At 41.0% G+C, this 12,172-nt stretch overlaps 1 protein-coding gene across 1 annotated transcript; it reads right to left on the reverse strand.

Moving 5' to 3' along the window:
* Positions 1-496: 496 nt before the first annotated feature.
* Positions 497-7,318, reverse strand: gpr31 (G protein-coupled receptor 31). Its single transcript, XM_020637067.3, has 2 exons — positions 6,494-7,318; positions 497-4,317 (listed from the first exon to the last, which is right to left on the reverse strand). Exons 1-2 carry the CDS (start codon positions 7,049-7,051, stop codon positions 3,856-3,858), a joined length of 1,020 nt encoding a protein of 339 aa, XP_020492723.1. The 5' UTR covers positions 7,052-7,318; the 3' UTR covers positions 497-3,855.
* Between the last annotated feature and the right edge of the window lie 4,854 nt (positions 7,319-12,172).

The following is a 12,172-nucleotide window of genomic DNA, read 5'->3' on the forward strand; positions in this document are numbered from 1 at the left end:
AGAAAGTTCCCTCTCCTTCTATTAAAGGAGCTTTCCTGTCACAATAGATGCAGTCATAGAAACTACACCCACTCTTTTATCCCAGGACAGAAGTTTCAGGATTGCTTAAAGACACGGTGACTCACATCTGAACTTTATGGGAATGTTTGTTTGACCGCAGTTTAATAAGATGAGGTAATGCTGCTGGACAACAAACTTAAAGGCAGAGAATGTGCAACATTTTAAACATAAAGCAGAAATCAAGTCTATCCCTTAATGCTCTCTGAGTCATGACTGTCTACAATGAGTGAGAAGCTCGAGTCCCACCAGCTGTGTTGTTTTCAGAGCCGTGTTTACATCATGTTTACGGACGGGACGGCCCTTGAGTTTTGTTTTGGTTTCATGCTGGAGCTCAAGGGCGACATCTACTGGATCAAAAAGTTGCACATTCTTCATTTAAGACAAAATAATCAAACACTTAATATAAATGAAGAATCAGTCCCAGCAGAAAAGTGACTAAAGATAAAAAAATATATTTATTGACATTCACATATCGCTGTAGAATTAAAAACACACACAAGACGAAGCAGATATTTACACTGTTCCAAATGTGAATGTGACCCCTGCTCTGTTTTACATTTCCGTAACAAAATGACAAACAGTATAAAACTACTGACAACCTCCTCTATGAACTGATGGTGATAATATCACGCAGAGATGATATCTAAAACTTTTATTGAAACACAAATTAACAGCAACAAAAAAACAAAACTGTATCTAATAAATATTCAGAAGACGTGTGCACCAAGAATATGATACAGTTACACTTTATTTTACTCGACATGATACATTTGATGAAAGGTTAAAGAAAAAGGAACCTAATAACTTGTTACTGGGCTTTTTAATTTTAGTAAAAATATATTGACTGCACAAACAGAGGGGCAGATATTATAAGATTAGTCTTCTTTCTGCTCCTTTTCAATCAACATTTGAGATTTTATGTTTGTTTTTCTTAACTTTATTGTTTGTTTGAATGAAATAAAATGTACAAATAAAATTTAAAATAACAATATGTATATATATTACTCATAAAATAAAGCTCTGCTCAGGTCTAATCTGTCAAACTGAATACAAAATAACCTGCACGGAATCATTCTTGTGGTTGCTTTTAAACTTTGGAACCTGCAGATTAAAAGTCCCCCAAAAAAACAACCCAATCACTTTTTCTACTAATTATTTACACCTCTTTTAAAAAATGTATTTTGTAAAAAAAGGCACAATTCTTTAAACCAGCTTCCTTCTTTTCGTTATGACTCTACTGAATATCTTTGAGGTTTTAACAAAATAAGACGCATCAGGACATCTTGAACTTTGAAAACCCTGATTGTCATTTTTCACCACCTTCTTACATTTTATTGACTGAACAACTAATCTTCACAGTAAAAACAGAAATTAAAGCAGACTTAAGTGTGGAGCGTTAGTCCCTTAAGGTCAGACTTTCATGTGACCTTTAGACACTCGTTCTTCTTCTACTGTTTAAATATTTGCAGAGGTTTTCAAACACTTGATGTGCCATTTGCAGAGACAAAAATCGTTGAGTTGAGGGTGAGGGAGTGCGTTAAAGTGTGGGAGGAAGCTGACTGTAAATCTCACTATCAAAGTGTCCGTACTACACTACACTCGAGTGTGTGTAAATGTGTTTGTTACACTTTATCAAGAGAGGCTGCTTCTCCCTCAGAAACACTAAAACCTTTCAGCTGTCGTTATTTTCCCTCATGTGGTCGATCTTTAGATTTGATCCTTTCTTCTTCTTGACAAGAAAGTTGAAAAGTATTCCAAAGTACAAACGCCTCATTGGCTTGTTGCAACATTTAAATACAAAGTGATGACTGTCCTTATGATACACAGTGATGCGTCTTTCACGCACAGATGAGTGAAAAAAAAACCAATGAATATTTCACCTTGAATCACCAGACCTTTAGCTGATTTATCAATTCCACGATGAGTAAGCTATAAATCTATTTATAGGCAGACAGTGAACAACACAAGCTCACACACACACTCTCTGTTCATTGTCTTATTACTGTTAATGATGTCATCAAGGTGAGTGAGACCATCCAGGTGACTTATGTGAATAAGTCTGGGAAAAGAAATGTTATGTCGGTTGAAGCAATGAGTCATGATTTCTGTTTCACTGGGAGTTCAGGGGGAGTTTTTTTAACTCGTCATGTTGTTGACTGGATTAATAATCGTCAAGGTTTAATCCTTAAGTCAGAGAGCGGGGGTTCATTTAGAGGTTGTTGACACCTTGTTGACTTTTGACTACTTTTTTGTTTAGAAATGTCTCACCCCAGCCAAGGAGTTTATGATTTCGACGCTTGTTGTTTGTGAGTTTGTCAGATGGATTAAGGAAAAACAGCTGGCCTTATTTTTGGGAAACTCAGTGGAAAAAAACTGTAGCAACAACGGCCAAGATGCTAAATGGACTTGAGCAGCGCTTTTCTTCTCCTACACAGGAGAAGGTAGAGGTAGAGGCTGCTGTGTAAAGTGTCCATCAGAAGGAACTAATCCCATTCATACACATGCATACGCTGCTGACGAATTTGGGGTTAAGTGTCTTGCCCAAGGACACATTGGACATGTAGCTTCAGGAGCTGTGGGTCAAACCCCCGACCTTCTGGTTGAGAGACGACTGACGACTTAAAAAAATTTAAGGTCCAGATCAGATTCCCTGATTGCAATAAAAAGGCCTTCTTAGAAAACTGAGCTATCCTAGCTATCCTGAGCTAAACCTTAACCTCAATTATTGAAATGGCACCTTTAATGTTTGCACTGACTGTTATTTAATGTCTGTTTTTTTGATAATTTTCTTCTTTTCAAACATTGCTAAAAAAAGTTTGATTCATCTAGGGGTATTCTTAAATCTTTTATTCAGGTTAATATATATGTATGGGGGGGGGGGGGGGGGGGGGGCGGGGGGGGGCGTCGGTTTTGTGGTTAATTTGTAACAAATGTTTCATGTCATGTATGTCTTTGTAACCTGCTACTGGATGCTTTGAATTTCCCTCGGGATCAATAAAGTATCTATCTATCTATCTATCCATCTATCTAATTGCCATTTAGGTTCAATTTACAAAAAATGATCCCAAAGAGAAACAAATATAACAAAAAATGTCAGCAACCTCTCTGTACACGCAGTATAAACAGCTATGTAATAATTAGCTTCCAGTATGGGGCCTTAAGGATTAAATCTTACATAATAGGGCCAAATAAGGGTCTGTTTTAGGGGGGGACACATGTTTAACTCCTCATAAAGGAATCTAAAGTTAGAGAAATCCTGACTATGATTTATGTAAAAACTCTGGAAAAATAATCTTCACCTTATAGCTCCCTTAGGTTTTGGAGTTTCTAACCGTCTACATTCAAACTATTGGAGCAGATGAGTTTTCCTGATCTGATACCGTTCAACACTTGGAGAGTGGAAACTTTTTGTGTGAGATCAGTATCAGCTGGCAGATATGATTTTCTTTTTTTTTAGCCATGAAACACTACAAAGGAGTTTTCATGGTTCTAACTCATAACTTATGTCGCTGTCCAAGATAAACCGAGAAACAGATGTGCATTCTTTAAGCTGAGGGCCCTCAGAAATAAACCCTCATGTTTCACTACAGATAAAGTTCACCAGCATCCCCTCCTATTTACAGATGTGCCTCTAAATTCTCAGATTCAAGAATCGATTTGAGCAAAATAAAATAATTTCATCCTCTCTCTTTGCACTTCTAATCAAAGTCCTCTTTCTTAAAATATGTACAGTTTTTAGGACACCATGTCCATCACAGGTAGTATCTGTTGGTTCACCTCCTCTGTTTTTTCATTTTAAATGACATTGGTGCGTGTGCAATTCTGTGTGTTTCCCGTTGAGCTGTCCGGCGGGATCGCAGTGTCTTTCACCAGGCACGGGAAGTAGTTGGTCAGATAGAGAGACTTGAACTTGGTGCTGCAGAAGCAGTAGACGAGCGGATCCAGCAGACAGTCCATGTAGGAGAGGACCATGAGGCCGTCGAAGGCCACGGCGGCTTTGTCCTGCCTGTACTCGGGCCACTCCTCGACGCGAGCGATCAGCAGCACCATCCGGGCGATGGTGCACGGCAGGAAGCAGAAGGAGAACACCACCATGACGGAGGTCACCAGGAACACGGCTCTCCTCAGCTTGGTAGTGTTCCCGACGGTCTTCATCCTGAGCCGTTTGACGATGTGCACCGTGCAGTACACCAGGATGACAAAGGGGATGACGATCTGGGTGAAGAAGACCGCCTCTCGCATACTGTCCACCACATCCTTAAATCAGAGAAAAAGATCATCATCCATCTCCAGTGTCAATCATAAACTGTACAAAGTGTTGGAGGTGTTGCCTTGGGTCCTACATGCACGCTCTCTTTGACTTGCATTCGGCTGTATTTGAGGGATCATCACAATAAACATTAATATCTATCTACCTCCCAAGATCCAAGATAGAGCTAAGAAAGATATCAGATTTTTGTCCTCCTTGAAATCGGTATCCGTATTGGCCCCAAAAATGTCATAGAGGTCGGGCCCTAATTCTTACATATTTAAAGAAACAAACAAAAAAAAAAAGGTCTCACTCGAAGGCTTTATATGCAATTTTTTGATCCAGCAGATGTCGCCCTTGAGCACCAGCATGAAACCAAAACAGCTCGTATCTTCACACTGCATGTAAATTTACCTGAAATGAGCGTGATCTAGAAACACAGTTAAGCAGTGAGTACAGTATGTTATTCTTCTTTTCTCTAGTCCCTCAATTAAACAACTTTTATACGTGAGGGGAGGAGTCAGCCGGCCGTCCTGGCGATGTAAACAAAGTGAAGATAGGACTCTGAAAACTCTGAAAACATCACAGACAGTGGGACTCGGGTGTTACACCCATTGTAGACAGTCATGACTCAGAGGAGATACTTGATTTCTATTATATTTAAGTGTGAAACATCACATATAAAGACTTTAAATACAGAAAGAATAAGAAATACATTTGTTACACTGTCCAGGCGCACAAAGAGGTTGCCAGCAGCATCATTTGACCTTTACACAAACTCTGTTTAGTAAGTGACCGTGTTATAATCATTGTTTTAATGTAAACAAATCATAGACTCTGATCCCATCCACTATGAGGAAGTTGAAGTTTAAACTATTAGACCAACATGTTTCAGCTTGTGGCCGTCATCAGGGTCAAACCAGCCTCTTCGTTCACGGTGCACCTTGGAATTTTGTGAGGTCGTGCCAGAAAAACTACACAGCTTCTACACCCTGTCTACCATGTAATTAAAAAGGAAAGAAAGTCGTTGAGATTTTAAAATCATTTTTTTAAGAGAGTCCTGGCCGAGACAGGTTTAAATTAACACTTGAAAATGAAAAGCACTTCTTGGGACAATTTAAATATTGTATTTTTTTTTTGTAAATTGTGTCCCTGTCATCAGGTGTGCAGTTTGACTTAGTCACACTGTATCCTGTCTCTATTTTACTCGCTGTGCAACAAAAAAACAGCAACAACAAGCTGAATCTGTAACGAGTGATTAAGTGGTGACGACATCCGTCACATACAAATGAAGTGGACACATTTGGGGGGGGCAGTAGCTCAGTCTGTAGGGTCTGTAAGTCCTGATGCGGACCATAATATGGAAGTTGGTCTGGTAGCTTGAGAGGTGCCAGGGCACTTCCCGAGTACAGCCGAGGTGACCTTGAACAAGTAGTAGAATCATTTTACCTTTACACAACATCTGTTAAGGAAGCAGCAATGGTAGAAACACAGAGAGGGGCTGTCTCAATATTAACTATAAAAGATATGCTTCCATCTTATCCACTATGAGTGTGGGATCATGTAAAGCGACCGGGTCGTTCAAATAGAAATAAACCGAATTCAGACTGAATTTTCATTCATAGAAGCTTTTAAAGAACATCTTTAACGTGCAATACTGATAATTTGATTTCAGCATGCTTTGTCAAACTGTGTCCCCTGTCATAAAAGTTGTGCACTTTGACACACTCCAGATATCACACAGTGACACTGTGAGGTTTGCCTGTGCCAAAAATAGCTCTGTGAACAATCTCTGACTGAGTGGATGTGATAACCTGGAGTACTCCGCTCTCTTTGTGTTCTTCCATTCATTATTTTTGCCTCCTTGTTAAGATCCACTCAGTCAGTTCTTTTCCACCTCAGGGACCTCTTTGTCACTCAAGCTGAGTAAAAAGAGTTCCTGTTTCTGGTGTATTGCAGCATTGCATAAGTGAGAATGATGCAGGTCTTGATTTTACCAGTGATACTAAAATGTGCTAACTCACTATATTGCCACATGGTCACAACTGACAAGTCGTGTACAGTTTTCCATTGCGTAACTGTTTCTAGTTTTCTCTCACGCAGACATCTGAAAACTACATTTCGAGGAGAGTTTCAAAGTGATGTTTTGCATTAAAGTTGCATGCTCTGTATGCAAAACCTTACCTTAATCAAGGTGTCATCTTTTGGGTCGCCGTTCTTGTGGCTGTTGCAGCAGTCAAAGTTCTTGAGCATGGTGGGGATGGTGAGGGGCAGGAGGAGCAGCCAGATGAGGATCGAGATCAGAGGAGACTTCTTGAGGGCCCTCAGGAAATTCTTCCTCCCCGGGTGCACCACGTTGAAATACCGATCTACCGAGGTGACGGTGAGGAAGGCGATGCTGGCACCTCGGTTCAAAAACAGCATGAAGAGCATCCCTTTGCACACCACCTCGTTCCCGCTCCTCCTCTCACCTTGGATGAAGTTGTGCGCCTTTATGGGCAGGCAAATGAGCAGCAGGATGTCGGCCAGCACCAGGTTGAAAAGGAAGACGTTGTTTGTGTTGGACTTCCAGAACTTCAGCTTGACTATGAAGAGGTGGAGGACGGAGGCGTTCAGAGGCAAAGCCAGGATGAAGATCACGATCATGATCGCCGCATAGAATTTATACAGAGCCCTGTTGGTGGCGTTACAGTCCTCTATGAGTTGGAAAGTTGAGTTTGCCATTACAGCAGTTACATACATAATGGCATTTAAATCTGTCCTATTCCTCACTATGCCAACAAGGAAATCACTTCACAAGTCTCACCCTGCACACAAACAGAAAAATCCCGCTTACAAGTTTTCCTTCAAAGACTTCAGTCTAATCCTTTTTTCTTTTGGGTTTTGAATTCTTCTCTCAGTCCCTCTGTTTGTTTCCAAAGTAATTCAAGATTTTTTTTTCTCCTGTTTTTTTAGAAAGCTGGTTGTTGAAGTGAACTCCCTCAGCGTACAGAGCAAATGGTGAGTCTGCTTCTTTTGCCTTGCTGTTTAGCCTGCTGCTCATTTCGTGGCTCCGCCCCTTTTAGCCCCAGGAGGTAAGTCACCAGCTGCATTTTTCCACAAGATCCTGGAGCAGCACATAACATTCAAATGACAAATACTATTAAACTGTTTGTTCAAACCGAAACCAAAACAGGTTAAACTTCAAACAAAGCAGAATTATTCTTTTTTTAAGAATGACATTTGGTCAAAGTCTGCAGAGCAAGTGCTGTGTTGTGCAGTGACATGTTCCTTCTGAACTGATCACTCGAGCTGATATGACTTTTTGACAGACAGCCAACCACATGAGAGAAATGTTATGAAAACATTTCACCGCGAACAGCGTACAGCTGTTCCCTGGCACATATTGCGATGTTTGCTGTACAGCCTATATACAGTTTCTCATGAATGACAGCTTCCAAGTGTTTCAGTCTGTAGCTCCCAGGCTCACTTCTTCAAAATTGCATGTGCCCCTAATTCTAGAGACAGTCGACATCCCCTCAGAGTACGCAGATGTGGATCCCTGGGAATTTAATGATATGTCAGTTAACTGCTGCTGTCAGTGTTTTCGACTATGTAAGGACAAGTAAACGGGAGAAGGAGAAGAGGGGGTTAACCCGAGGACTCGAGCTCAACTCTGCATGCCTCAAACTGTGCGTGCTTTAAACTCCTTTTGCATCTCGGCTGCAAGTCCAGACAGCTCTGCAAATTCAGACTTTCTGCAGGGACACGTTTCAGAGACAAGGTGGGGGATGTGAACTCTCTACAGATCTGGTTCATGAGTGAAAAGTCACTTTCTAAAAAACTGAAACCAATATGACCTCTATAATAAGTCTGTTTTGAGAAAATAACTATGTCTATGACCTTTGTGTGCAAATTTCAAACACAAGGCGGCACATTTAAAGGGGACATATTATCCCTCTTTTCCACCTTTTCAAACAGTCCCCTGTGGTCTAAATGAAACATCTGTGCTGTGCTTTGGTCAAAATATAACATGAATCAAGCACCAGAGGAGGTTTGTGACCCTGTATAAACCAGCTCTCTCAGAACACTCCATTTTGGTGTGTGTGTCTCTTTAAATGCGATGAGCGCCAAAATCAACACAACCAAAAGTTCCTCACAGGACCTTTAACTGATATTCTGCTTACGTCAAAATCTCATCATTGTATTTTCTTTTCTGGAGGTGGAAACACAACATTTGGTCACAAACACATGCAAAAAGCAATAAAAAAATGGGTTTAATAATAATTATCTTTACTGGCAGAGAGTAATTATTAACAAGTTAGCTTTGATGTGTTGGCTGCATTCACAGAGGGACTATGACACATTTGATTGTGTTTGTCTTGTCATAGACTTGAAACCAGTTTGTTTGTCGCCCCCTCCTTTCTGTTTAAACTGACCTTTATCCCTCCTCTCTCTCTCTCTCTCTCTCTCTCTCTCTCTCTCTCTCTCTCTCTGGATCCCTCCTCAGACTATGGTTTGACTGTGTGTGTTGGTGTGTGTGTTGGATCAAGGTGTAATTGAAGCACCACAGTCATACCAAGAGTTTAACTACCTGAGGGAGTTGTGTTTATGACTCGCACAGACAGCGGGGTCAGTTAACACTTTTACAACAGTCGCCTTTTACTGTATGTAGTTCAAGTGAGTCGGCTATTTCAGGCTGCAGCACATTTCTATTCATATTTAGTAAAAGTTTAACTTGTCTGTAAATTTAAGTTTCTTGTATTTTGAATTTCTAATTTGCATTTGTGTAGAGAATGTGTATATTGTTATTTCATGATAAATGTTTTTGGTTTGTGTTTTGAAAGTTTTTAGGGGCCGACTTTTGTAGAAACTGTGGGGGGAGAGAGAGTGGGGTATGACATGAGGGGAAAAGAGCCACAGGTCGAATTCGACCTTGGGCAGTCCGCTCTTGAGGACTTGGGCCTCTGTTTATTTTATTTTTTGAACGTATCTTCATATCTTTTGTGATATTATGATACAAACCAGCTACAAAGCAGTCTCCCCTTATTTTTAGGGCTTTAACGTTCATTTGGACAGGACAGTGAGAGAGAGAGAGAAAGAGAAAGAGAGAGAGAGAGAGAGAGAGAAAGAAAGAGAAAGAGAGAGAGAGAGAGACAGAAAGAGAAAGAGAGAGAGAGAGACAGAAAGAGAAAGAGAGAGAGAGAGAGAGAGAAAGAAAGAGAAAGAGAGAGAGAGAGAGAGAGAGACAGAAAGAGAAAGAGAGAGAGAGAGAAAGAGAGAGAGAGAGTGAGAGAGAGAGAGCGAGCGAGACAGAGATATAGAGAGAAAGAAAGAGAGAGAGAAAGAGAGAGAAAGAGAGAGAGAATGAGAAAGAAAGAGAGAGAGAATGAGAGAGAATGAGAAAGAAAGAGAGAGAGAGAGCGAGAGAAAAAGAGAAAGAGAGAGAGAGAAAGAGAGAGAAAGAGAGCGAGAGAAAGAAAGAGAGAGAGAATGAGAGAGAGAATGAGAAAGAAAGAGAGAAAGAGCGAGAGAGAGAAAGAGCGAGAGAGAGAAAGAGCGAGAGAGAGAAAGAGAAAGAGAGAGAGAGAAAGAGCGAGAGAGAGAAAGAGCGAGAGAGAGAAAGAGCGAGAGAGAGAAAGAGAAAGAGAGAGAGATGTTTTATAATATATGCTGCTTACACATTGTGGCTCTTCTACTCTTGCAATATTAAATCAAAGATTGGGACACCAATACTTCACTATTGCAAAATCAATATTAATGTACAAAGCGGTGATGACAGCTGAGCTTTGTCACGGCAACACGCTGTAAAAGACCCAGAGAGCGGCCAAGACTGAGGTTTCGTCCCCTGGTCCAAGGCCAAGTAAAAAACTTACCTCAACCCTCCCAGGGGCCAAAAACTGAAACTTTTTCCTTTTCAAGTAAAGACAGAGCTCGTTGATTCTCCTGAAAGAGAGACAAAGTCCAGAGAGAAATCCCATTTTAGAAGAGAAAGAGAACGGGGATAAAGATCTTCTAAGAGAGATGAAAATGTTGAAATCATCCATCACTCTTAAAAGTCGTCCCTTCTTCTCAAGTACTTCAGAGAGAGAAAAGGAGTGAGGCCCAGAGGAGTGGAAAACCAAAGAAGAGAGAAAGAGTGAGAGGTGATTTTGGATTTAAAGAATTGAGCCCTTAACAATGGGGAGAAGTAATCATGAAATTGACGAGTTGACGTTTCATTAACAACAACTTAACTAAATGTAATAAAAACAACACTCACACACATCAACACATGAAGAAGAAGCTAAACAGTAGAAGTTACACACACCCTTTTGTAGCTTCAGTAATATGCACAGAATTTACTCAGAAAGTGAGACATTAATTTCCCTTTCTCTCTCATCACACTCAAGAATTATGCATAAAATCAAATTTAATAAGAACACTGATGAGGCTTCACTCAAATCGGCTACAGGTTTTCCTCTGTGAATGCGCAGGGGCTCCGCTTGCACAGACTTACTTTAAAGAGCCCATATTCCCTTTTTGGGGTTCATATATTTAATCTATGTATCTACTAAAGTATGTTCTCAATAGCTAAAGTTCTTAAAAAGTGTCTGTTTTCATGAACTGCCGCTCCATGCACCGGCTCGCTTCTGACTCTCTCTCTAAGGCTCTGAAGTGCCCATGTTCAGAGTCCCCACATGTGGTCTGATCTGATTGGTCAGCTCTGCCGTAATTGGTCAGTTGCTCAGCACAGTTCTTGGAAATGTCCTGCCCCTTTTACCATATTGGGAATGCAGCCACTTTTGCTCTGAGGGGAGCAAAAACATTAGCACCTTAGCACTACTGTGCTACCGCAGGCTACGGCATATCGTGGGCGAGCTACAGATGACAGGCCTGCAACATGAGCTGCTGGGCTTACCACAACGAGCCAATGGGCTTAGATCAGTGATATCACACTGACAAGACGTCACACTGGCAAAAAATTTCGAGGGGGGCTAGAACCGAGCGTTACATGCAGCTAATGCTACAGCTAACAGGAGGACGTAGGAGAAGCTGCGTTTCCACGGACTTTGAATTTTTGCACAAAGATGTGCCTAAACATGCACAGGACACTTAGAAAACACACTAAAGAGCAGATAAAACCAGAAAAAGCAGAATATGGGACCTTTAACACTCTCTTGTGATTCTTTATTTAATCAAATTTAGCTGTTATCTGTTATTTTAGACTACAAGTTATAAGTATGATACACGATTATAACCTGATCTGAGCTTTTACATGTTCAGGAGTTCATGAGTGAAATAAGCTGTTAACTCTGTTGTTGTTTATCACAACAGCAGCTCAAAGAGAAATGGGCTGAGAACTTGCCTGGTGCCAAAGTCCATGGAAAAATCAAAATGATGACTGCAGCTACAAAAAACAAACAAGAAAAACACAAGTCTGGACGCCCAAAACCCCTGAGAGTGTGTGTGAGTCAAACTTAAAGCAACTTTTCAACATCTCCCTCACTGTGAGGGACAGCCGAGTTCCCCCCTCAGGCATGTTGTTAGTTTTAACACATTAAAATGACCGCACGGAGAGTCTCAAGCCTTAAATGTTGAAACAATATCCTCCAACTGTTATGAAACAAAGACATGTTGTTATCCCTTCCAGTCAACGGAGTCAAGTCGAGGAAACAGTTCAGGCTCAAAGCAGGTCAAAGGTCAAAGACAAGTTACAACAACAGCAGCTTCTAGTGTTCGCCTCGACGCCGCTGAGGTGCAGCTTGTTTCCCATGCATTCCTCGAGCCAGAAACAGTAGTAGCAGATGAAGTGACGGCGACGGAAGGATGGATATAACCCATCCTCCCAGTGTCACCAGTTTCCCAAGCTCCCCTCCCCTTCTCCCGGCCTTGGCCCCCAGG

Source organism: Labrus bergylta, chromosome 15, assembly GCF_963930695.1.
Source record: "Labrus bergylta chromosome 15, fLabBer1.1, whole genome shotgun sequence".
Classification (NCBI taxonomy): Eukaryota; Metazoa; Chordata; class Actinopteri; order Labriformes; family Labridae; genus Labrus; species Labrus bergylta.

What these genes read in the sequence shown, in the direction of transcription:
- gpr31 (XM_020637067.3), bottom strand. Translation starts at nt 7,051, where the DNA reads ATGTATGTAACTGCTGTAATGGCAAACTCAACTTTCCAACTCATAGAG. An exon ending in AAGATGACACCTTGATTAAG is followed by an intron (nt 4,318 to 6,493) that starts GTAAGGTTTTGC and finishes CTCTGATTTAAG; the next exon opens with GATGTGGTGGACAGTATGCG.